The sequence below is a fragment of the Cervus elaphus genome, chromosome 27 (genome assembly GCF_910594005.1).
Source record: "Cervus elaphus chromosome 27, mCerEla1.1, whole genome shotgun sequence".
NCBI classification, from domain to species: domain Eukaryota; kingdom Metazoa; phylum Chordata; class Mammalia; order Artiodactyla; family Cervidae; genus Cervus; species Cervus elaphus.
In genome coordinates this window covers 55,281,310-55,306,579 of record NC_057841.1, presented here as the reverse complement: position 1 = coordinate 55,306,579, position 25,270 = coordinate 55,281,310, and the positions used below count along the sequence as shown (strand labels likewise).

Genomic DNA, 25,270 nt, shown 5'->3' with positions numbered 1-25,270 from the left:
AATATATTGTATTGGCATTTCTCTTTTTGACTTAACTTCACTCTGTATAATGGGCTCCAGTTTCATCCACCTCATTAGAACTGATTCAAATGTGTTCTATGTTATAGCCTGAGTAATATTCCATTGTGTATATGTACCACACTTCCTTATCCATTCGTCTGCCGATGGACATCTAGGTTGCTTCCATGTCCTGGCTATTGTAAACAGTGCTGCGATGAACACTGGGGTGCACGTGTCTCTTTCAGATCTGGTTTCCTCAGTGTGTATGCCCAGCAGTGGGATTGCTGGGTCATATGGCAGTTCTATTTCCAGTTTTTTAAGAGATCTCCACACTGTTCTCCATAGTGGCTGTACTAGTTTGCATTCCCACCAACAGTGTAAGAGGGTTCCCTTTTCTCCACGCCCTCTCCAGCATTTATTGTTTGTAGATTTTTTGATGGTAGCCATTCTGACCGGCATGAGATGATAACTTATTGTGGTTTTGATTTGCATTTCCTAATACTGAATGATGTTGAGCATCTTTTCATGTGTTTATTAGCCATCTGTATGTCTTCTTTGGAGAAATCCACTCCAGTATTCTTGCCTGCAGAATTCCGTGGCCAGAGGAACTTGGTGGGCTACAGTCCATGGGGTTGCAAAGAGTCGGACACAACTGAACAACTAACTCTTTTTCACCTTAAACAGTCATCTTGTGAATATTTTAAATATGTTTTCATATATTACTTCACTTGAATAAATTATGAATTCTGTAAAGTACTCCATGGAGCTGAGTGTATTACACATTTCAAAATTGTAAGTAACAACATTAAGTATGTGAAAGTGAAAGTGTTAGTCACTCATTCATGCCCAACGATTTGCAACCCCATGGACTATAACCTGCCAGGCTCCTCTGTCCATGGAATTCTCCAGGCAAGAACACTGGAGTAACAACTAAAAGACGTTAAATGTCCTCTATGATCTAGCACAGTCCTAAGTAAATGGTGGGCACTTAATTACTTGATCTCATTTTACTCTACATTTGTATATTGTTATATACACTATACTAATGTGGTAGGCTAGGTAATGTTAGAGTATATAAATGAATATTTGTTGGAGTTGCTCTGGCTGACTGATAGAGATGTGAATGGATGACAATGCCTCAAATGTGTATCTCTAAGGCGCTCCTGGGTGTGTGTGTGTATGTGTGTGTGTGTGTGTGTGTGATGACTCAATGAGAGGACAGGGATAAGGGAGCTGGTCTAATTCATATTAGTTAAAGGGGAGGGTGCACCGTGCATTTTCTTTACCACATGAGGGCCTTTCAAGGCTAAATGAGGAAACAGATGTTAATGACTTGAGGTGTGTTCACCACCTAAGGATAGTATAAAAAAATCTTCATGTATTCCTTCTCATATTCACTATAAGGGTCTCTGTGTACAACGTTAATATGCGTGACTGTGGTATAAACCTAGATTCCAAATGAAAAGAAAAACACCAAAATCTATCCAGGAAAGTAACACAGAGCTCTGCTATTTTCCAAAGAAAATGACATTCCCTTGTACAGAATTACACTATTTATACAAACCCAACATCTGGTGGAATTCGAATACCATTTCGCAGCTCTTGATGCTTTCCTACCTCGTCTTAGAATTGTTTCCTAAGACACAATAACTCCCATGTCAGTTTTAGGTACTGAGTTTTTAAAATGCTTTGACTTCCATTCTGTGTCACTGTAGCAACATAACTCATGGCAGTCCGGGTGTTTAAAACAATGGAGTAAACGAATGACAGCTCAAGTTAAACTTCATACCATCAGTTAGAACGTCACCTTGTATTTTGCGTTCGCAGAAAAGCTGGTCCTCCACCGGACAGTGTAAAGTCGCACTTCGGACGTCTTTTGGTTCTTGGGGACAGAGTTGTCTGCCCAGCTGACCCTCACGGCATCGTGGGTGAGAGCCACAGCCTGCACACCTACTGGGGGGAGCATGGGGGTGGAGACATCTGGGACCGAGGTGGGGAAGTCATCAAGCAAAGGATAATAATCAACCGGGTCAGTGGGATCTGGGTTTACAAACCCGACCAATGAAGCAAACGAATAAATACATAAACGAAAGTTAAAAAAATAAACATCAGTGGCAACACATCACAATGAGTTAAATGTATGGCAATAATGATGAAAGAGAACATGAGAAGAACAGAAAAAATTATAATTAATTCAATCGGAAAACTCATTAGAAACAGTATTGCTAGATTACAAAGGTAACTGATTGTTTTCCATCATTTCCTTATTTCCTTAGAATGCTTCTATAAATTTGGCTGTTGCTTCTTGTTATACATTTTAAAAGTCCACCTTTTTTTTTTTTTGGAATGTTGCACATTACTTCGTTAAAAATCCAGTATAGAATTCATCAGTTTTATAACTAGAAACATACATCAAAATAAGATTCTAAGGATTGTTTATTTCATTTCCTCCTGCAAAAGAAATAAATGCCTACCTGATACCTGTTGTATTAGTTATTTGTTTTTCTCCTTCTCTAACTTGAATTTGGTATCTTTAATGCTTTTATTATTGCTTAGGTTTTATCTGCATAAATATTGTTTAGGTAGCAAACAAACAAAGGATGATGAGCAGAGGGCCCTGAGATCCACAGCAATTTAAGGCTATGACTGCACGATGTCAGACCAAGTCCACACTGGGTCAATGATGTGATAATTAGGTTTTACAAGGCACATGGTGTGGTTAGATTGAAATCCCTAGAGAAAGTGTAGAATTGTCCATTTTACCCACATTCTCACAGAGTAAGTTATTTATGGCATCCCTATATTCTATGTTCCTTGTTCTATGATTTTAAATTCCAAGGAAAGACTTCATATCATTGGGCAGAGAGACAGAGTGAACTCTGTATGGACCGATGAGATTCACGATGAGATACACACATGCTTTAATCCATAACACAATCAGAATCTGAATAGTGATGTCTGTGGTTTCACAAAATTCTCTAGAAAAACCTTGTATTGCTTTGATGCTATGGATGTAAAAATCAGGGGAGTTTATTTTGTGACTGGAGAGAGTCCAATATTAAGCCTTATATTTATTACCAAAGGTGTTTAAATTTGTTAAAATTTTCTTTTAAATCATACAACATGTGTTCTCACTAACAAAAAATGAGATAAGCTCTTAGACTGGCCATATAATGGCATTTGGGGAGATGAGGCCTACCACCATATAGAGTATCTGAAACAGTAAACATACTGAGGTTATATTTGTAAATATAGTATAGAGACTATGGGTTGATTTTCAAGATTACTTCACTTTGTTCACTGAATTTTAAAAGTCTGCTTCCTACTCATCACTGTTTTCTAATGAATTATTTAGTAGTTTACTGGGCTGTGGTCTTTGGAGCAAAATATAAAATCTGAAAAGAAAAACAGAACAAAAGGAAGACCGAAAAAAAAAAAAAAGAGAGAGAGAGAGAGAAATGTGTGTTTAAAATTTAATGACAGAGCCCAGGCTTTTCATATTTCCTTTGATGTGTCTTCTTATTAAGGGCTCCTTTAAACCCGAATGGATTTATGAGATGATGTAGGGGCAGCTGAAGACACTGCAGCCTCTAGGAGGATCCCAATCAGTCATCAGGCTGGTACAGCAGTGGAACATTCTGGCAAAACTAAAGCAGGGGCTATCTTCACTTGACTATTTCTATTCTTAGCTGACTTAAAGAAGAATGTTACACACAGCGCAGGGCTACTCTCAATCACAAACTCTTTGTAGATCAACTTGTATTCATGTTATCCTATCTGTTGTTTCTTTGCTTAATCTAGTTTTGTTGAAAAAACTATACTAATTTTATCGTTTTTCATAGATACCCCATATAAGGTTTTCAAAAGTAGTGATTTTACTTTAAGCAATAGTAATAATTCTGCTATTTCTGGCTTTTAGAAAATTATGTTTTTCATAAACTTCTTGTTGAGTTTCTCAGAGTCTTGGTTCCAGAATGCATCCATAAATTTCAAGCAATGCTGTTTTTTGATATATACCTATGAACTTATGTAATTCAAAAATTTCTACCCCGGCCAAGTTTTTCTTGCTTATTTTGGAGGAATTTTTTTTTTTTTTTCCAGGCATGGCTTGACATTCTATTTGCCACTTCTTCCATAGTTGTGCTAATGCAATAGCCATAGTTACATGGACAATTTGACTTTAAATTAATTAAAATTAAATACAATTAAAGAGTCACTTATTGTGTTGCACTAGCCAATTTCAGATGTTCAACAGCCACATGAGCCTTGTGTCTGCGATACTGGATAGTACAGGCACAGCAGGTATTTCCAACAAAGCAGAACTTAGTAGGTAGCAAGCACTGCTCTAAATACATGCTACATATATTGCTAATCATCTTTCTCTCTCAGGTCAGAAACTGAGTAGTTGAATTAAATAAATTATTTTGCTGCCAAAGAACTCTGTTTATGGTTTTTTTCTTAACCATTTGCAGTGGTGATATTCAAAACAGTGGGGGAAAAAAGACAAAAACACAACATATAGCTTTAAACCTTTTGCTAAAAAGAGAAGCCAATTCAATTCCTAATAGTTGTTTTGGTAAGAACATATAAGTGTTTTAGTCAATATACTAAAGCTCAAAACAAGTTTTTAAAAATAATACAATTTTATATCTGGATTGTACTTCATTTAGACATTTACGAAACAATTGAAAATACAAATTCAAACAATACATATCTCATTATTCGCCTGTTCTCATCCCATCTCCAGGCTCAAAATGTCTTATTCTTGCAACAATATGAAATAAAATTGCAAAAAAAAAAAAGTGCAGCAAAAGAAGTACACTCTTAACCTGCGCTTTTGAACTAGTGAAACTATCCTTGGTTGTAATGCTGATATGTTCAGGATGAGATGCGGTCCAGAGTGGATCAGCATCTATGAACACATCCATGTGGGAAACACCATAGCTGGACACTCCAGCCTGATGCATTTACTGCCTCTGAGCTTTATTATTATTATTATTATTACTTTATGTTCGTCTCTTCCAGGGCTGCTCATGGGAGTACTGTGCAGAGGCTCAGAGACCTAAAATGTCTTCTAAGTATCCCTAAGACACCCTTACTGTGATAGTTTCCTGCTGAACCTAAACCTTTGATTCTGTTTATTTGTTTTTTGTTCTCTGTGGTGTGTGAAAACACAACAAAATAAGTCTGCCACATCTGGGCAGGGATGTGGAAAGAGTTGGTTTTATTCATCCTCTCCAAGCCCTTACTGACTTTTCCTCAATCAGAAAATCCCTCATACGCTTTTCAATTCTCAGTGTTATTTCATTTCTCAGATCCATTAGGATTAGTCATAGCAGGAAAAAAATGGTCTTATGGATCACTGGTATTCTAGAAACCACTCTGGGGATGCCATATGCTAAGGATTAAAGAATGACAACAAATGTTAAGGGAAAAGAAGTTAATAACACCTCAAACAGTTTTCTGAGCAATTTATCTTCAAGTTATCTGAACTCTATCTCTATCATAACTAGTTTCTGCTCAAAAATGGATTTTGGGGGTCATCTTTGTGTTCTTTCCTTGTGGTCTTTAGTTTTGGTAAAAAAAAAACTATGAGTTCTAAAAGACTGATCATGGTACAATTTTGTTTGACCTGATCATGAGCTCAAATTCATATCAAGGACATTTTTAACCATCTTTTACCCTAGGCAGGAAAGAGCTGACTTAATGAATAAGCATTATGGGAAGCACTGGCTCAGCCAAAGTGGTTGCTGTTGCTCAAAGGAATTTTGGCAGAATAAGAGAATAAGAGGAAGCAAAAGTCCCAGACACTGTTCACCATGTTATCTCATGGTTTCCATTCTGGCCTCTATTTGCCTCATATCTCTATATTTAGACACAACACTTTTGACAGTAAATGTTCTTTATGGTAATAGTTATTATTTACCCGTTTTGGGGAGTCAGAGTCCCTCTGGCAATGCAGTGCAAGATATATAATGTCTCCATGGATAAATTAACATACTGACAGGCACCCAAGCTTTTGCATACCACTTCAGACTGAGCACAAATGTTAAAACCAGCAGCCAAAGATTCAAGGAGACTCTGGAATAATATCCATGGTTTAAAAGGAAATTTGGTGGAAATCAATAAAGTGATGGTATGCTGTGAAAACCATCACATAACAACTGCAAATCTGGTTTACAACCGTATACTCTCAAGACAGTTTCTGAATGAAACTTTCGGATTTGGAAAACAAACTGTATAAAGTTCACATAAATGTAGGTGGTAGTCGAAGTCACAGGACTCCATCATTTACTGGAGGTTCATTTATTCCTAGCTGCCAGGACCCATACTCAGGCACCCCAGTAATTTTCCATGGTGCTCCTACTAAATCCTGCTCCTTTGTATCAGATCCTTTGTTGTTATTAAGGTGAAAACAGCTGGTAAGTTGAATGAACTTTGAGGATTGTGGGTTTTGAAAGGATCAAAGGATACATTAAAAAGATGGAGTTCCTGGGTTTTGCTTTCATATTTCAGACATACGGCTATTGCAAGTGGTCATGTGACTCTGAGTCATGTGACTGGGTCATGAGCAAGCCTCACAGAGGTACATATGGTACTTGTTCTGTTTTTAAATAGGTCCAGCCTTATTCACAAATAGTCTCCATAAATGACCGAGATCTTGCTTTCTAACCCACCCCTTTCTCTTTTCATTTCGTTGAGCCCTGTTCCTGTCCTGTGCTTCCTCTAAGGTCCAACTCACATAACAATTCCCAGAAGTAATAAGCCCTCGAAGCAGCCAATTCTTTCAGTGCCTACAGGCCTTGGGCACTGTTGGGGTGATGACCTGTTGGCCCAGCTCAGAAAGAAGCTCCTGTATGACTCAGCCTAGTCCAAACCAGCCCCACGAGGGCAATTCATGCTTGTCAATATCAGCCTGAAGGACCCTCTGCAGTGAAGCAACTGTCCATTCAGGCACCTGGACACCCTCCTGCCTACATTGAACTGATTTGAAAATAAGCTGCCCAGAGGAATGAACAATGGTGTCAAGACACCAAAGTATGAAGCTACTGGAAAAAAATAAAGAGAATAAGGGATCTACATTCTCTAAGTCCATGTACTAATTTATAGACTGAATTCCTCTCACAATTTTGATAACCCCCAAAATAATAAATTGTGTGTGTATATATACACATAAGGCTCGGACATGACTTCATACATTTTCTTCTTCATATTTTGTTTCGTTTCACTTTCATTTGTTGTTTTCACAACTCAAATTCCTTGTCAAATATAGATTAACTATTTCAGCTTACCTGTGATAGACCGGGTGGTAGCACTTTCATAAAGAGGAACTCCTTCTCCTGCATTGTTGAAAGCTTTTAGGGAGATGACATAATGGGAACTTGACTCTGGAGGAAAACAGAGGGGGAAAAAAATGTATGTGTGGATTTATTTAATGTGTTGAAATACTCAGGATAAACATTTTCCTGAAATCAAACTGAATATAGTCAATTAAGCAAACAGTTGAAAAATGAGTGAGCTTGATTCTGGGAAGAAGGCAGCAGTCGTGGCAATATAGTTTTTTGATCTTCAGAACCTCCAGGTAAAAAGAGACAGACTAGATAGAGAACCAAAGGCATTGAGACTTTTATTACAAAATGAGGTGACGGGGTCTACATGTTCACATCCTAAAATACCAGTGTACGTGGACCATCCACCAAGGCCCTTAGAACCCACACATCATTAGTATCTGTGGGAGAGAAATTATAGGGAAACATCAATCCTGAAAACAGAGTAATTCTAAAATAACTACCAGGTAATGCTATTAATAGAAAGTGCAATAGACCAGTTTGAGAATAGTAAATATGAACACTTGAAACTAACTGACAAGCTCTCCTTGCCAGGACAGGGTTCACAATGGGGACAAACTATTGAAAATATATTTAAAATTTGTGAGTAGGTCAGGAACAACAGACATGAAGAGAAAGTACAGATCAATGTAGGAGAGAGGAATAGTCTTGAAAACTTGGAGAGCAAACTGCCATAGTTTTTAGTGTGCACCAGGGTTTGGCCAACTTTTCTGTAAGAGACCGAGAGAGTTTATATAGCTTTGCAATCCACCTAGTCTCGGTCACATATTCGTTTATGTTTGCTTACAATTATTCAAAAGTACAAAAGGCACTGTTAGTTCAGTGATGCCCAAACAAAAATAGGACCTGGACCAGATTTGACCCACAGGCTACAGTGCCCTGAGCCCTGAGCCCTGGTGTAAGAAAAACAAGAGGACAGGGAGCTCTGTGTATTTAGAAAAGCTATTTGAATTTCTGGGCATGCAGGGAAACATATCTCATAAAAGCAAGCACAAAAATATCTGTTGAAGTTAAGTTTCTTACAAAATAAAATGAGGACACTATCATACCTCCAGACAAGTACACAAAAAGAGGATCAAAAGTACACAAGAAAAATACATCAAACCTGCAATTTGCTATTCCAAAGTGAGCTAAGTAATGTTGAGAAAATAAAATGCCAGAGATGCAAGAGTAACATAAATCAGAATGATTAAAATTTAGAAATGAGGTGGCATATTTTGAGAAAGAATTATATTTAAGAAGTAATTTTAGAAAGTGTAACAAGGTGAATAAATAAATGCAATAAGGAGAAAACAAAAACAAGAGTAAAATAAGAAAGAATAAAGAAAAATGCAGGAAAAAGTGACAAATATTACAGCACACAGAACACACACTCGAGAAGGAAGAACTTAACACTGGAGTAATAGTTGTCCTTGAGGGAAAAAAAGTCAAAGAAAGGGAACAGAGCAAATGCACAGAAAAAAATGCAATTCAAGAAATTTTTGCTGACTTAAAAAAAATCTTTTAGGTATGTGGACAAAAAGAATACATGATTTATAAAAGGGAACATTAGATTATTATCAGATTTTTTGACAGCATCGCTTTGTGCCAGAAGAAACTGAAGTGATTTGAGACACTCAAGGTAAGAAAATGTGATTCAAGGATTTCACTGTCAACAAAAGTTAACTTTGAATATAAAGGGCTGTTAAAATAGTTTGATAACACCCAAACTGTTATCAACTTGCAAGGAATCAGGAAATATTGTTCCCCTGATCCTGAGAACCACTGGAAAATGAGCCTTAGATATTTAAAGTGACCGGAGAGATACTGATCTAATAGCTAACTGAAGAACAATAAATTTAATGAACTAAGACTAATTGAGGGTTAAAAGGAGAAATTTTATTTTGCAACACTACATGTTCGGATAGTGTCCCCATATTATAATCATAAGACAAAATTAAGGGAGAATGAGGATAATATATATAGAAACATTTTAATAATTATTATTGATGGTGAAACTATTATTAATGTTACTCTGATACCAATGCAATATGAGATAGCACAAATGAGAAATCATGAGAAAGTCTAATTCTGTTACACCCTATGTCCTTCAGGTTGGGATCCCTGGTGTGAACAAGGACACACACATGTAAAGGACATACACATGTAAAATAGAAGAGATGAAGTATTGTGTTCCTAAAATCTAATTGAAAAAAAAAACAGTTTAAATGCAAAGGTATTTTATCTCTAATTCTGTCCACTGAAAACATCTAGAAACACTGACTTAGTGACACAGGGATCTCTTCACCCAAACTGAGATTCTGGAAAAAATATCTTTCACACTGCAAGGAACAAAGGCTTCTTGGCGAACTGGCTGATTCCTAGTCTAAAGCAGAAAGCACAGCAATTGAGCCTGAAGCATCCTGACATCCCAGATAGAAAGGAAACCATCAAAGAATAACAGGATTGTGTCAAACGGATTCGGAAGTCAATATGGAAGCGCTTCCACAGAACCAGAAATGAGGACAAACAGCTTCAATAAATATAAAAATTGCAATGAAATTAAACTTAACAAATACATATGAATGTATGAATTCATAGACATTTTAAAGAATAATAAGAGTTGGTCATTTCTGAATTGGACAGGGGAGCAAACTATTATCTTCAAGTCCGGGTAATGAGCCAAATGTTTAGCATGCCCTTCTTAAACAAACTCTACCAGTGTGCAACCAAACAGTATATGAAGGGTGTATCCTATTATAACAGTATTCCAACTAATGAGAAACATGCAAATATCACTATTTTTCAGCCCCAATGAACAAACTACACATTAAGAATTCATGATTTCTAAGATAAAACAGAGAATCTAGACATTATATACCTAATGAAATAGGGCATCCCAGGTGGTGCTAGTGGTAAAGAACCCGCTTGCCAATGCAGGAGACATAAGAGATGGTGGTTTGATCCTTGGGTCGGGAAGATCCCCTGGAGAAGGGGATGGCAACCCGCTCCAGTATGCCTGCCTGGAGAATCCCATGGACAGAGGAGCCTGGTGGGCTACAGTCCACAGGGCTGCAAAGAATTGGACATGACTGAAGTGACTTAGCATGTGCGTCACAATGAAATAAATAGTACACTACCCTCTAGTCTGGCTGAAGGGATCAAACCTACTTGGTCTGATCAAGCTTCTGGATCCAATGGCCGATTTGCAGAAAATACAGCCAAGAAACAGGGTGAACTCTAACTTAAAATAATTCCTGAAGTGATACATTGGTTGCATGTGGTTTTCTGTGTCTGTGTTTGATTTTACAACAGCTTTTAAAATGAATGAATTTAAAAAAAAAAAAAATGAATGAATTTATCTCTGACAGTGGTCTTTGAAAACTGATTAGATGGATTTTTCTTCATGAAATTTTTATGTGACCTAAATATCCGCTTTAAAGTCTTGACATTCCAAACCACAATGACACAAGAACCACAAAACAACAAGAAGAATAAAATAAAATTACATTTAATGCAGCCAAAGGGCTTCCAGTCAGTGACTGCTTCACCTACAAGAGTAGATTTATTTTTTTTTAGATTTATATTGTCAACCTGATTTACCAAAAAAAAAAAAAAAAAAAGTGATCAGTCAACAAGTGTTAAATGCTGTTGGAGATAAAAGAATATTTGGAAAGGATGGACCTCTCTTGCCAGGTTACAATCTTAATTCTGGGAAGAGAACACAATGAAAAAGTACATAAAATTAAGCAAAAAAGTATGTCATACCATGTATGAATGCAAATGAGTTTAGAGGCCTAAAAACTTAGTGAGGGATTAGCTCCTTAAAGAATTATCAGACTTAGAACTAGGACTGAAGGGCATGGGTAGGATTTAGAGATAGAAGGATGGTCATGGGTCACAGCCTTGAAAAGCTCAGCAGTGGCCAAAGGACGGGAAAAGGTCAGTGTTCATTCCAATCCCAAAGGGCGGTGCCAAAGAATGTACAAATTATCATACAATTTTGCTCATTTCGCATGCTAATAAGATTATGCTCAAAATCCTTCAAGCTAGGTTTCAACCATATGTGAACCAAGAACTTCAAGATGTACAAGCTGAGTTTAGAAAAGGCAGAGGAACCAGAGATCAAATTGGCAACTTCTGCTGGATCACAGAAAAAAGCAAGAAAATTCCCCCCAAAACGTGTATTTCTGCTTCATTGATTACAAGAGAGCCTTTGTGTGGATTACAACAAACTGTGAAAAATTCTTCAAGAGATAGGAATACCAGACCACCTTAGAAACCTGTATGCAGGTCAAGAAGCAACAGTTAGAACCTTACATGGAACAACAGACTGGTTCAAAACTGGGAAAGGCTGTATGGAAAGGAAAGAGTATGATAAGGCTGTATTTTCACCCTGTTTATTTAACTTATATGCAGAGTACATCATGCGAAATGCTGGGCTAGAGGAAGCACAAGCTGGAATCAAGATTTCCGGGAGAAATATCAACAACCTCAGATATCTGCAGTTTATACCACCCTAATGGCAGAAAGCGAAGAGGAATTAAAGAGCCTCTTGAAGAGAGTGAAAGAGGAGAATGAAAAAGCTGGCTTAAAATTCAGCATTCAAAAAACTATTATCATGCATCTGGTCCCATCATTTCATGGTAAATAGATGGGGAAAAAGTGGAAGCAGACAGATTTTCTTTTCTTAGGCTCCAAAATCACTGCGGATGGTGACTGCAGCCATGAAATTAAAAGATGCTTCCTCCTTGGAAGAAAAGCTATCATAAGCTTCAGTTCAGTTCAGTTCAGTCGCTCAGTCATGTCTGACTCTTTGCAACCCCATGAATTGCAGCACGCCAGGCCTCCCTGTCCATCGCCAATTCCCAGAGTTTACTCAAACCCATGTCCATCGAGCCAGTGATGCCATTCAGCTATTTCATCCTCTGTCGTCCCATTCTCCTCCTGCCCTAATCTTTCCCAGCATCAGGGTCTTTTCCAATGAGTCAGCTCTTCACATCAGGTGGTCAAAGTACTGGAGTTTCAGCTTCAGCATCAGTCATTTCAATGAACACCCAGGACTGATCTCCTTTAGGACGGACTAGTTAGATCTCCTTGCAGTCCAAGGGACTCTCCAGAGGCTTCTCCAACACCATAGTTCAAAAGCATCAATTTTTCGGCGCTCAGCTTTCCTCACAGTCCAACTCTCACATCCATACATGACCACTGGAAAAACCACAGCCTTGACTAGATGGACCTTTGTTGGCAAAGTAATGTCTCTGCTTTTTAATATACTATTTAGGTTGGTTATAACTTTCCTTCCAAGGAGTAAACGTCTTTTAATTTCATGGCTGCAATCACCATCTGCAGTGATTTTGGAGCCCTCAAAAATAAAGTCTGACACTGTTTCCACTGTCTCCCCATCTATTTCCCATGAAGTGATGGGACCAGATGCCATGATCTTAGTTTTCTGAATGTTGAGCTTTAAACCAACTTTTTCACTTTCCTCTTTCACTTTCATCAAGAGGCGTTTTAGTTCAATTTCACTTTCTGCCATAAGGGTGGTGTCATCTGCATATCTGAGGTTATTGATATTTCTCCCAGCAATCTTGATTCCAGCTTGTGCTTCCTCCAGTCCAGCGTTTCTCATGATGTACTCTGCATAGAAGTTAAATAAGCAGGGTGACAATACACAGCCTTGACGTACTCCTTTTCCTATTTGGAACCAGTCTGATAAGCTTAGAAAACTTATTAAAAAGCAAAGACATCACTTTGCCAACAAACGTCTGTACAGTCAAAGCTTTGGTTTTTCCAGCAGTCATGTATGGATGTGAGAGTTGGACCATAAAGAAGGCTGAGGGCTAAAGAACTGATGCCTTTGAATTGTGGTGCTGGAGAAGACTCAAGGAGATCAATCCAGTCAATCTGAAAGGAAATCAAGGCTGAATACTCACTGGAAGGACTGATGCTGTAGCTCCAATTCTTTGGCCACCTGATGTAACAAGCTGACTCATTGGAAAAGACCCTGATACTGGGAAAGATTGAAGACAAAAGGAGAAGAGGGTGGCAGAGGATGAGATGGTTAGATAGCATCACTGATTCAATGGACATGAATCTGAGTGAATTCTGAGAGAGAGTGAAGGATAGGAAAACCCTGCGTGCTACAGTCCATGGAGTGGCAAAGAGTCAGACATGAACAGCAATGACAAAAGAATAAAATATCTCAGAGAAAAGATGGGTCAGATTGAAAATACAGTTAGGAAGATCATCAAAACGCTTTTCTATTAGGAAAAATACACTTTATAGTTATTAGAGTGAAGTCATAATCTGATTTCAAACATATATAAACTAAAATGTAAACAAATTTTAGATTTGAACCACATCAAATTACTTCTTTTGGGTGAAATTGCATTTAACTTATACATATACTATATATTTGTGTTTGTCTATATATTTCTTTTGGGGCTTCCCTGGTGGCTCAGAGGTAAAGAATCTGCCTGCAGTGCAGGAGAAGCAGGTTCGATGCTGGGGTTGGGGAGATCTCCTGGAGGAGGAAATGACAATGCACCCCAGTACCCCTGCCTGAAAAATTCCATGGACAGAGGAGCCTGACTGATGGCAATTCACGGGGTTGCAAAGAGTCAGGCACATCTGAGCAACTAAACAATAATACGTATTTCTTTATCAGGAGAGTGAGAGAGAGATCAGGACTGCCAAACTTACATGCTTAGAAGTTAGAATTTTATTTTTGTTTTCAAACCTGAGAGAGGGAGGGAGAGAAGGGTAGAAATATTTGGCTATAGTGTCAAAGACAATATGGCCCAGAGGATCCCGGACAGGAATTCATTTAAGCATTAATAATTCATCAAAGGAGAGGGGCCAGCACTCGGTTTCAGGGTGTTACTAGCCTATGGAGAGCAGGCTCAGAGTTGTCTGAGTTTTCTGGAAATACGGAGTTTTATGGGAAATCTGCAAATTTTCAAATGTTGGCAAATGATTTAAATAAAGAAAATAAACTTGTGCTGGCAAAACAAGATCATATACCTCTGAACTGAATCCAGGTCCGTGGCCCCTTGTCTATAACCTTAGACGCTTGGAACCCTAGCTCTTTGTTCTCCCAGCGAACATGTTTTCTGCGGTACTTTACTAACTCTGCTGAGTGCTTGTGTGAATGAATGACCCGCCCTGCACGACGCAAGTGAGGAGCCCTGCCCTGCAGTTCCGCGGTGACCTCACAGGGCTCACGGCAGAAACCTGTCGGCGGTTTATACCAACTTGCCAATGGACTTCCCTGGTGGCTCAGACGGTAAAGCGTCTGCCTACAATGCAGGAGACCCGGGTTCAATCCCTGGGTTGGGAAGATCTCCTGGAGAAGGAAATGGCACCCCATTCCAGTATTCTTGCCTGAAAAATCCCATGGATGGAGGAGCCTCGTGGGCTACAAAGAGTCATGGGGTCCATGGGGTCTCAAAGAGTCAGACAAGACTGAGTGACTTCACTTTCACTTTCCTTAGTCAAGATGTCAACAGCAATCAAGGTCTACAACAACCAAGTAGAAACTATAAGATGTGATAAGGAGGATAAGCATGAAATAATAAAGCAGGTGTCCTTTATGCAAGGCTGTTGGATACACTGGTTTTCCCCAGAAGACCACTCTAATTTAGACTAGAATTCAAAGTGAAGAATGTCTGATTTGAGCTCTGAATTTCCCGCTCAGGGTTAATGCTGAAGTGTCCAGGAGGTCAGCCTCATCCATGTTACACTGAATTCACGCCTTCCCCTCTCCGTCACTACCTCCCAGCTGCCCAATTTACACCTCTTCAGGGCATGTCCTCCTTAAAAGTCTCTGGAGCATTACTGCACAAGTGGCTTTCAGTTTTGGAAATAGACATTTCTCTCTCTCTCTCTTTTTTTTTTTAAGAATAAAAGTACCATAACTGATTCATTCTCATTTTCCTGGCTCAAATTTTTGTCTCAATTTGAATTACAAGAGCATGTGTACCTCATTTAGTAGCTGTCTGGCTCCTGAGCAGTATTCATCATTTCTTAATCTCCCCCACAGTAAAGGTGAGCTCACTGTCCTTTCAATACTGACTCTTGCTAATATTTTGATAGCCATGAAGTGTCTAGTAAGTCTCTGAGCAATGAAAGCGCCTTCTCCGCCATGTCCACCTATGGGAGAGGGTACGCTCACAAAGAGGATGGAGTTTTATCATTTACCAGCTGTTGGATTAATGAGCTACACTGAACGCTAAATTCCACAAATCCTAACCATGGTGTGTACACCTTGAGGGTGAGCTTCAGTTCAGTTCAGTCACTCAGTCATGTCCGATTCTTTGCAACCCCATGGACTGCAGCATGCCAGGCCTCCCTGTCCATCACCAACTTCCGGAGTTTATTCAAACTCATGTCAATCGAGTCGGTGATGCCATCCAACCATCTCATCCTCTGTCGTCCCCTTCTCCTCCCACCTTCAATCTTTCCCAGCATCAGGGTCTTTTCAAATGAGTCAGTTCTTCTTATTCAAGTATTGGAGTTTCAGCTTCAGCATCAGTCCTTTCAATGAATATTTGGGACTGATTTCCTTTAGGATGGACTGGTTGGATCTCCTTGCAGTCCAATGGACTCTCAAGAGTCTTCTCCAACACCACAGTTCAAAAGCATCAATTCTTCAGCACTCAGTTTTCTTTATAGTCCAACTCTCACATCCACACTTGACTACTGGAAAAACCATATCTTTGATCAGACAGGTCTTTGTTGGCAAAGTAATGTCTTTAAGTGATCAAGCTTAAATTTAAATAAAAAGTGGTGATGGCTTATTCTCAGGAAAGGGAAGCAGATGTTCAGCAGAGTTGCTACGGATAAAGGAACATTGCTGGAGCTACGGGTCTTTAAGTCATTTAAATCTAGTATGTTGCTGTTTTCAGTTGGTAACTTGAGCATCAGGTAAGTTCCCTGACATTTCTAAAGTAACACAGAGATATCCAGGAAATAAAAGACCTAAGACAGCTTCATATCCCCCTTTTCAAGAAGCTTCTCGTTATGCCCTTCACACTCTCCTTGCTAACGTCTTTTGGGCCTTCTCTGGCCTCTGTACAGTGCTTTTGTCAAACTGCACCTGAATCTCCCCAGGAAGCAATAGGATCTTTTTAGGCCCCCATCAAGCTTGAACCAATATTGAACCAGCTTCAACATCAATAATCATATCATTCAGTTATTAGTTGCTTCCCCCGTAGCTCAGACAGTAAAGCATCCGCCCACACGGCAGGAGACCTGGGTTCGATCCCTAGGTTGGGAAGATCCCCTGGAGAAGGAAATGGCAACCCACGGCAGTATTCCTGCCTGGAGAATCCCATGGACAGAGGAGCCTTGCAGGCCAGAGTCCACGGGGTAGCAAAGAGTCGGACACGACTGAGCACCGACACTTTCACTTTCAGTTATTAGTGGACATAGGACTATATTGCTTTGAACTCTGTTTACATTGTGATGGAGGCATTTAAGTCTGTACTGAGGGGCAAAGATGCTGTGAGATGCGAAGCAAGGGAGAAGGAGGGTTTGTGTTTCCGCCCCACACAAAAGAATGTCATTTGTGAGTGTACCACTAGAGGGCAATGTGGAGCTATTTTTCTGCACATGCTCAGAGCTCAACTTTAAAAACAAGTACTCACAAAAGAATTGCCTAGAATTGCTCCCTCTTTAGACACATCAAATGAATTAAACACATTTAATGTTATCATAATGCATTCAAATGAATTAATCATTAATTATGCTCAGATCCCATTGTTCGGGAATACATTTAATGACAATTATGAGAGTAAATTTATTTTTTTGGATTTGCTAAAATGTTACAGATATTTAGGCTTGAAAACATGTCAACTGCCTCTGAAAAATGATGTACAGCAGTATTCTCTCATTTTAATTTACTCTGACTGAATCGTACTGAGATAACATGAATTTTGGTGGATGTCCATGGGGATTATTTTTAATTATGGATATTCTGAGAGATTCCACAGATTTCAAATTACTGATCAGATTTATATCATCGTTTGGTCAACATTTCCTATAGAATACATCACATTGGGATAAAGAAAGATAAAAATGTAAAAAGAAAAAAAAGAAAGATAAAAATGTACTTAATAACTTTGAGCATCCAAAACAGATGGCTTCTGTCCAGTATCTTATTTGTGGCCAGCAAAAAAGGAAACAAATACACATTTATTGATTACAAGGCTTGGACAAGGAATGCACTACAGGAAGACTTTTTGGGTCTTCTTCCCCAGAGACTAGGTAGGTGAGAGAGCCATTGTTCTAAGAGTTTTTGTTGAGGCTTGCCTGAAGGTAGTGAAATGCATGCATCTCACCGGGGCTGAGAGAATCAAATGACTTGCAGACAGCTCCTCGGGGGCTGGACCAAGATGCTGTGCTTAGTAACAAAAGCCAGTAAGAAGAACATCATTATTTTTAATTAATATTTGGTGTGAATTAAATGCCACCGGCATGTGCTAGATTGACAGCCCATAGACCTTTATTCATTACAGATTATGCACTTCGCTCAGTGGCCCCATCAATGTCAAGTGCTTGTCGGGGCCCAGTCTCCATGTCCCTACATCTTTTGCCCTCTGTGAGCACTGCCAACAAGTCAATTAGAGAAAATTAGAGTGGTAACTGTCTGCCCAGCGCAGACGCCGGCTCACTGCAGAGAACCAGGGTGACCTGAGGCGCAGAGCAGAGGCCACAGAATCCCTGTCGGGGGATAGATGTGACTGGACACCTCTGACCCCACGGGACCTGAACTGTTTAATTAAGGGTAATGGGTGGACAGCAAACATAGCCGATTGCACTGATCTCTTAAAAGGGTGAGCAATTCATGTTCGAGAAAGATGCAATCTATGTAGTACATTCAATATTCAATTCTACCCCATCATATACACCTGTTTGCAAATTTAAGTAACAACTTATCTAACTAGCATCCTTTGAGGGTTTTCTTCCTTTTTTTCTTCCTCCTTTCCTCTTTCTTTCTCTTTTCTAGGAACACTGTCCAGAGAATGGTCAGATGATAACATCACTGGCTCATTAACCAGTCTCACTGGTACCAAACGGCACATTCTGGAACCTACAGGCTCATGAAAAATGAACCCAAAGAGACTGTGTGACAAAACCTCTCACTTACACATTTGTTATTCTTTGTCTATTCATCTGTTTCTTTGCTCATCAATTATCACGTAACATCTTGTGTGTGTAAGGACAAGGTCATGTGTTTTCTAGGGTATGTAAGGATTGAAACAAACAAGCCTTTCTTTGCCTATCTTTTAATGGAGAAGCTATGTTAGAAGTTTAAAAACAAAATCAGAGCGAAAGTGCTCTGGAGTCAGCAAGGCTGTGCGGAGAAGACGGCAGGTTTGCTGACTCTTCCGATGAAGAAAGGTTGAGGAGAGAGAATCAAAGCAGCAAATACAAGTAAACCAGGCAAGGTGGCTGTAGAATCACGCGTGTTGGAGTGAAGAACCGACAGTTTCCTCTCCTCCTCATTTTTCCCCCTCTCCCCGCCGCCCCCGCCCCAGGAGTAGTATTAGTTGGATGTCTAATTAGGCATTAGACACTCATTCACTAGAGTAAGTCCCCTACATACGAACCGCTGAGTTAGGAACCTCTAAGCTGCGGACTTCAAAGGTGCGCATGTGCGTGCGCAGGGGCTTCCGCATGTCCAGTCACGTCAGTCAGCTCCTGTGTCCGCGTGCACTGTCACGTGCGTGCGCCCTCTACGAGCGGTTGTGCTTTTGTGGACTTGAGTGTACAAGTTCTACACAGACGCCAGCAGTACAGTATCTTTGTTCAAGCCCAGCATGTCTGGACACAAGCGTAAAAGCAGCGGTGATGTAGCTGGTACTGCTAAGGAGTGCCGAGCGATAACGATGGAAACAAAAGTGAAAATAATTGAGGGAGCGGAGCGAGGTGAAGAGCTGGAGCTAGGTCTGCAGGAGGACTTCATGCTGTGCCTCACGGGCCGCTTCCTAAGGAAGCCCTGATGGAACTGCAGGCCCGGAAAAGGACAGAGAGAGACAAGAGGAAGAAACGAGCAACTGGAGAGATTCATGATGCAGGAAAGGGCAAGGGGATCTTCTTTATTCGAGGAGGCCCTGTGAAATGTTGAGGCCCGGGACCTGAGCGTTGAACGGTGCTCGGTGCATGAAGGTTGCAACAGCCGTTTGGGGTGCAATCCAGGGCTACCACGTCATCTACAGTGAGAAAAAGATAGAGCTACTACCCAGACATCGCTGGATCAGGTTTTCAAGAGGGTGGATAGAACCGAATCCAGCAAGGAAGCTCTGCCATCATGTCAGGAGTGAGGGAGAACACAGCTCGCCCTCGGCTCCTGTCGCTGAGGACCCTTCAGCTCTACCATTTCCACATCCCCTCCCCGCTCCTGTCGGTGACTCTTCTTGCCTGTTCCCTGGATGCCAGCCCCTACATGCCAGCCACTGTACGCTTCAAGGCGCTGCACTGTAAGATTAAAAATGCTTCATTTTTTGTGTTTGTTTTTTTGTGCACTATTTGTGTGAAAAGGAGTATAAACCGATAGCCGGTTGTGTTAGCTGGGTATCTAGGCTCACTGTGTTGGACTCAGGCACAAACTGGCCTTCAGAACATACTCTTGGGATGCAGTTCCTTTGTGTGTAGGGGATGTCCTTCACCTCCTATTCTTTATTTAATCCTTCCCTCAGTCCAGTGTCTGGCATACAGGAGGTACTCAGCAAATATCCGTTGAGTGGATAAACGATCGCCCCTTTTTGTAGGTAAGCAGGAGAATTTTTAACTCCAAAGCTCAGCCCTTTATCCTTGTCTTTTACTGAATAAAGAGATGCTGAGTGGAATAACATTTTGAATAAGTTTCAAGCTGTGCTTTTAGAAATATTAATTCCCCAGAAGCGGGTAGTCCAGGGAAAGCTGTGTGAAGCGGGTCTACTTCAGAGGCTCCTGCAGTTGTCCAGGCAAAGCTCACAGAGGCCTGGTCTCAGCTGGGAGAGCGGATGCCGAGGGAAAGGGGGCATGTGGGGGCCGCAGTGTGGAGGTACGTCTGGAGGGACAATGAGGAGGGGCGAACCCGAGAGGGACTCCCAGACCCTGAGGCTGAGAGTCAGAATAAATTATTGCTGGGACGAGAAAACCGAGAAGGGAGAGAAAAACCCCCACCTCTGCCGTGTCTGCTGGCATGCCAGGACAGGACAGGACAGGGAGCGACACCCAGACAAAACACACGGGCTCCTCTGGGCTTGGGTCGCAGTGTAAGGATTGTGTATGAATAATCTGTAGTATGGAGCATTCTTTCTTGAAGCCTCCGGGAAGCAGAGCGTTCCTTCAGATATTCTTCTGAATAACCGTTTTCCTCTTTGTTTCCTACTGAAGTTACTAGCTCTCTTGGGGTTATTTAGGTTCAGACTGGAGATAGTGACCTGAACGTCGCTCAGTCGTGTCCGACTTTGCTACCCCGTGGACTATATACAGTCCATGGAATTCTCCAGGCCAGAATACGGGACTGGGTAGCCTTTCCCTTCTCCAGGGGATCTTCCCAGCCCAGGGATCGAACCTGGGTCTCCTGCATGGCAGGCAGATTCTTTACCAGCGGAGGCACCAGGGAAGCCCAGATGGGAGACAGTCTGCCTAGAAATGCTGGCTGTCTCTTGGTGAGTGCTACCGAAGGTGTGTGGTATTTTTCAATCACATTTAAGAAAAGCAGACTTTCATGTGTGCTTTGACTTTAAAAAATAACTTTTCATCAGTTTTCTCAACAGTGTTACAGTGAAGTTAGGGCAGGGATGGTCACGCCCGTCTTAGTAATATAGAGACTGACATCCAGTTGCCATCGTCTCAGCCAGAGAAGACCCAGGAAGACCTGACTCCCACGTGCCCAGACACGCCTCTCCACAGCACCAGGATGGGAAGGTCTGGGGTTTGCTCTGGACTGTTCTGAAGAGCAGGCTTTAGTCGCCAGTTAGAGCAAAAATAAACATCCGTCACCTCTTTGGTGGGTGAGGTAGGCTTTGGCAGCCAGCCCTCAGAGTCAGAGAAACAATTAAATGTTCAGATTATAAAGTGCCACAAACAGCTTACAAATGGGGCACTTAATGAAATGATTTCTCAGCAAAGCTTTACATCAGGAAATTACCAGAGACTGTATACAACCAAACACAGAGGTTTCCCTCTTTTCATTCACATTTCTCAGGGAAATAATGAGTGAAATAAAAGACCAAGGTGAAAATATTGTATGACCATGTTAAGGACTCAATTAGTGAGAAACACAAATACCATTCACTTAGTTAATTCAAGCAAACATCATTATACTTTGGCTTAAAAATAATTAAGACTGACCTCCTAGCATAAAGGAGAAACAGAAGAATAAAATAATAAAATAAAATGTACTTTGGTTAGGCATTGGAAGAGGAAGCATATCTTTCCCTTTCATAAATGTTTTCTATCTTTTTTTTCACTTATACATTTTGTCTCCTTTTTCTATACTTCTGGGTTCTTCTCTTCCTAACTCTCCTGACTATTTATTCTGGGTTTTTGAGAGAGGGGATGGAAACTAGAAAGCAGATGAGAAATATAAATAGAACAAAGAGAAAGAATAATAAGCTCATGAATACAGAGGTGCTGAGGAAAGAGGCCAGATGCCAGTACAAGGAGGAGAGTGTCTCTTATGAGCACTCGCGGTACCAGATATCAACGTGGCCAGGCTTCATCACACTCATCTCACCCTACAGGTGGGTACATGATGGTCCCCATGCCAAGGATGAGAGAATTCAGCCTTAGCAATGGTCACAGAGCTCATGAATTATCAGCAGTCAGATTCAAAAACAGATCTGCCCTACTTCTGAGCCTACCCACCTTCTGGTCATGGCGGGATAAAGATTGAATAAGACAACAGGTGCAAAAGGCCCTAAATGGTTTACACTCTTGTTTGAAGCAGAAAAGTAGAAAGAATGACACAAGACAGAAATAATTTCAGGACTCCACCGTGCCTCAAGTTAAGCAAAGCCCAAGTGGAATGTTTTACCTTTTAGTGTCTGAGACGTGTGTTTGTGTGTTTCTGTGTGTGCGAGTGTGTCTAGCCTGTTCAATCTGTTAGCTTCTATATTCACTCAATTTCCTGCCTTTATCTGGGTAATGTGTCTTGCTATTTGACTGCTGACCTTTAATTAATTAGGATGCCAAACAGATGATACTCAAACATTTAAGTGACATACAGCCTGCACACACATATGTGTGTGTTTATTTATAATTATGGCGGTTATTTCTGTACATGTATTTTTGCTTCTGCTTTCTTCCATATCTTCAGATTAAGTGCCATTTACAGCAACCCACGAAGTATTGTAAAACAGTGTTATATTGTGAATGATGTAAATGTTCCATAACTATTCTATACAGTCTGGTAGCCACTAGCCACGTGTGACTCAACCACTTAAAATGTAAGTAGCATGACTAGGAACTATTTCTTCTTCATCTTATTTAACTTTAATTAGATCAAGTTTAGAGAGCCACTTGTGGCCAGCAGCTTCCGTGGTGGGCAGCGCACCTACACATAAGCTCTGTTTACCTTTCTCTCCCATGGTGTTGCCATAGTGATGAAGGTCTCGTGGACAATGCCACGGGAAAATGCAGCAGGTTCAATGTAGGATCCTTGCTGCTATTTTTCTCTTTAAATGTGGAGTAACTCACTACATATACATACTATAATTTTATAGTCTGGGCTAAAGTTTAATAGATTCTATGCATATATTGCATACATATATATATTATATATTGCACACACATACCACATATACACATATATATGCATACATATATCATATATGGGGCTTCTCTTATGACTCAATGGGTAAATATATGGGAATATCATATATACACACATATGTGCATACAAATATCTTATATGTCACATATGCATCATATATATTGCAAGCATATATACATAAATATGTGTATAGATAAATATACATATATCACACCTGAAGGTAAAAACAAAGCATTTGCCTTGTATCTGATTCACACATACATACATACATATATAGTGTGTGTGTGTGTGTGTGTGTGTATAAAGATACACACACACATACATATATCTTAATTGGGTCTATCTTCATGGCAATAAGGTCACAACTGATGGAACTTTTGAGCATTCAACTTTTACAATTATATGCTTTGAAATCTGAATTTGTTGCTCATCTGCATGTGTATTTGACTCAAGAAAACATGTTCAGATGGAAATTAACTTCGTTAATAAATGAAGAAAAGGTACATTACATTAATTACAAGTCTAAGGTGACTATAAACTTGAACTCATTTTTAACCTCATGTTTTAATAATCCACGAAGAAATGAAGTCATAATAGTTAGGTAAGAATAAAGACCTGGTGAAAATAATAACCACCAATGAAAAATGGCACAAGGAATATCACATTTGGCCATTTGATCATAAACAAATATAGTTTCTGACTTACGTTCTTAAGAAAATCAACTAGTATTTTAATTACCCACTCAGATTGTCTTGGGCTCAGGGGATAGAAGAAGAAGAGAAAAAAAATTAGATGAAACCAAATGGACTTAAAATGAATGGAGCCAAGGTCAAGTGAATGTCAGCACTGATAGTAACAGTTAGTAGATACATGGGGAAAATAAAACATGCCGTCGTTATCAGGAAGACAGGGAAATAAGAACTAAAATACACCTGTTGATCCCAGCCAGATATACAGAATTATAACATTACTGGTAGAGATTTGGGCTTTAATAAACAATTCTGTATATGACTGCTTTACATCGATCTAGACTGTAATAGAGCTGCATGTCTGGAAAATTCTGCTGAAAGACTGTGAACAAAGGGAAATGATAAACAGCAACCTATCCAGTTGTGGGCAGACGCATGTGGTGAGGCTAGGCTTTCTCCAGCATCTTGCTTAGAGGGAACTAGGAAGAAGGTGAGCAGTCACAGAACATTTAGAGATGGAAACTGAAAGGGTATGAAGCTGAAGCCGGTGGCAGGATGACGTCAGTGATCTCACAGGCTCCTGGCCTTCACGGAGAATCACTGGGCATTTAGGGTCAAGGCTCAGAAGGACAGAGCTCTTCCTTCTGGATAGATGTCACCCCAAAATGTAAAAACTTCAGTAAGAATTCAGAGAGAGTAGAAAGGCCATGGCACTAGGAAGTATATAGACCTGAGTTAGAAATGAACTTGACTATTTAAGAGACACAGTCTTAAGCAATTTTCTTGACTTTTCTCAGTTCTATCTGTGTCTTTTTTAAAATCTGGAAATGTGAATGACATTATCTTCATTTAAAATATATGTTGAAATTGGTATAGCCACTATAGAGAACATGACAATTCCTTAAAAACTACAAGTAGAGTTACTGTATGATGCCGCAATCCTCTCCTGGGCATATATGCATCAACAGCTCCACTTCAAAAAGATACATGCATCCCAGTGTTCACGGCAGCACTATTTATGATAACCAAGACATGGGAACAACCTACATTTTCCATCAACAGATCAATGGATAAAGAAGATGCACTGTGTATACCTCCCCCCACACAAACATACAATGGAATATTATTCAGCCATAAAAAAGAATGAATAATGCCATTTGAAGCAATGTGAATGGGCCTATAGGTTATTACACTAAGTGAAGTAAATCAGAGGAATAGAATTAACATGTGATATCACTTAGACACAGAATCTAAAAAAACTGATAAAGGTGGTCCTATTTACAAAATCAAAATAGACTCACAGATATGGATAACAAACTTATGGTGTCAAAGGGGAAAGAAAGGGAGGAAGATTTAAATTAGGAATTTGACATTAACATACACATAGTATTATTTAAATTAAAAGATGCTTGCTCCTTGGAAGAAAAGTTATGACCAACCTAGACAGTGTATTAAAAAGCAGGTACATTGCTTTGCCAACA

At 39.9% G+C, this 25,270-nt stretch overlaps 1 protein-coding gene and 1 non-coding gene across 7 annotated transcripts in view; one reads left to right on the top strand and one right to left on the bottom strand.

The window, feature by feature from the left end:
* Positions 1-25,270, bottom strand: part of DCC (DCC netrin 1 receptor) — a 1,228,196-nt gene that overhangs the window by 151,853 nt on the left and 1,051,073 nt on the right. For 3 of the 6 annotated variants that reach the window (XM_043889644.1, XM_043889649.1, XM_043889650.1), the window contains 2 exons: positions 7,293-7,388; positions 1,808-2,040 (listed from right to left, as the gene is read on the bottom strand). In XM_043889644.1, the coding sequence (XP_043745579.1) occupies positions 1,808-2,040; positions 7,293-7,388 (329 nt within the window). The remainder of the gene's footprint in view (positions 1-1,807; positions 2,041-7,292; positions 7,389-25,270) is intronic. The other 3 variants (XM_043889645.1, XM_043889647.1, XM_043889648.1) reach the window with 3 other exon arrangements.
* Positions 14,599-14,670, top strand: TRNAC-ACA. The gene has a single exon. It is a non-coding gene; the product is annotated as a tRNA-Cys (tRNA).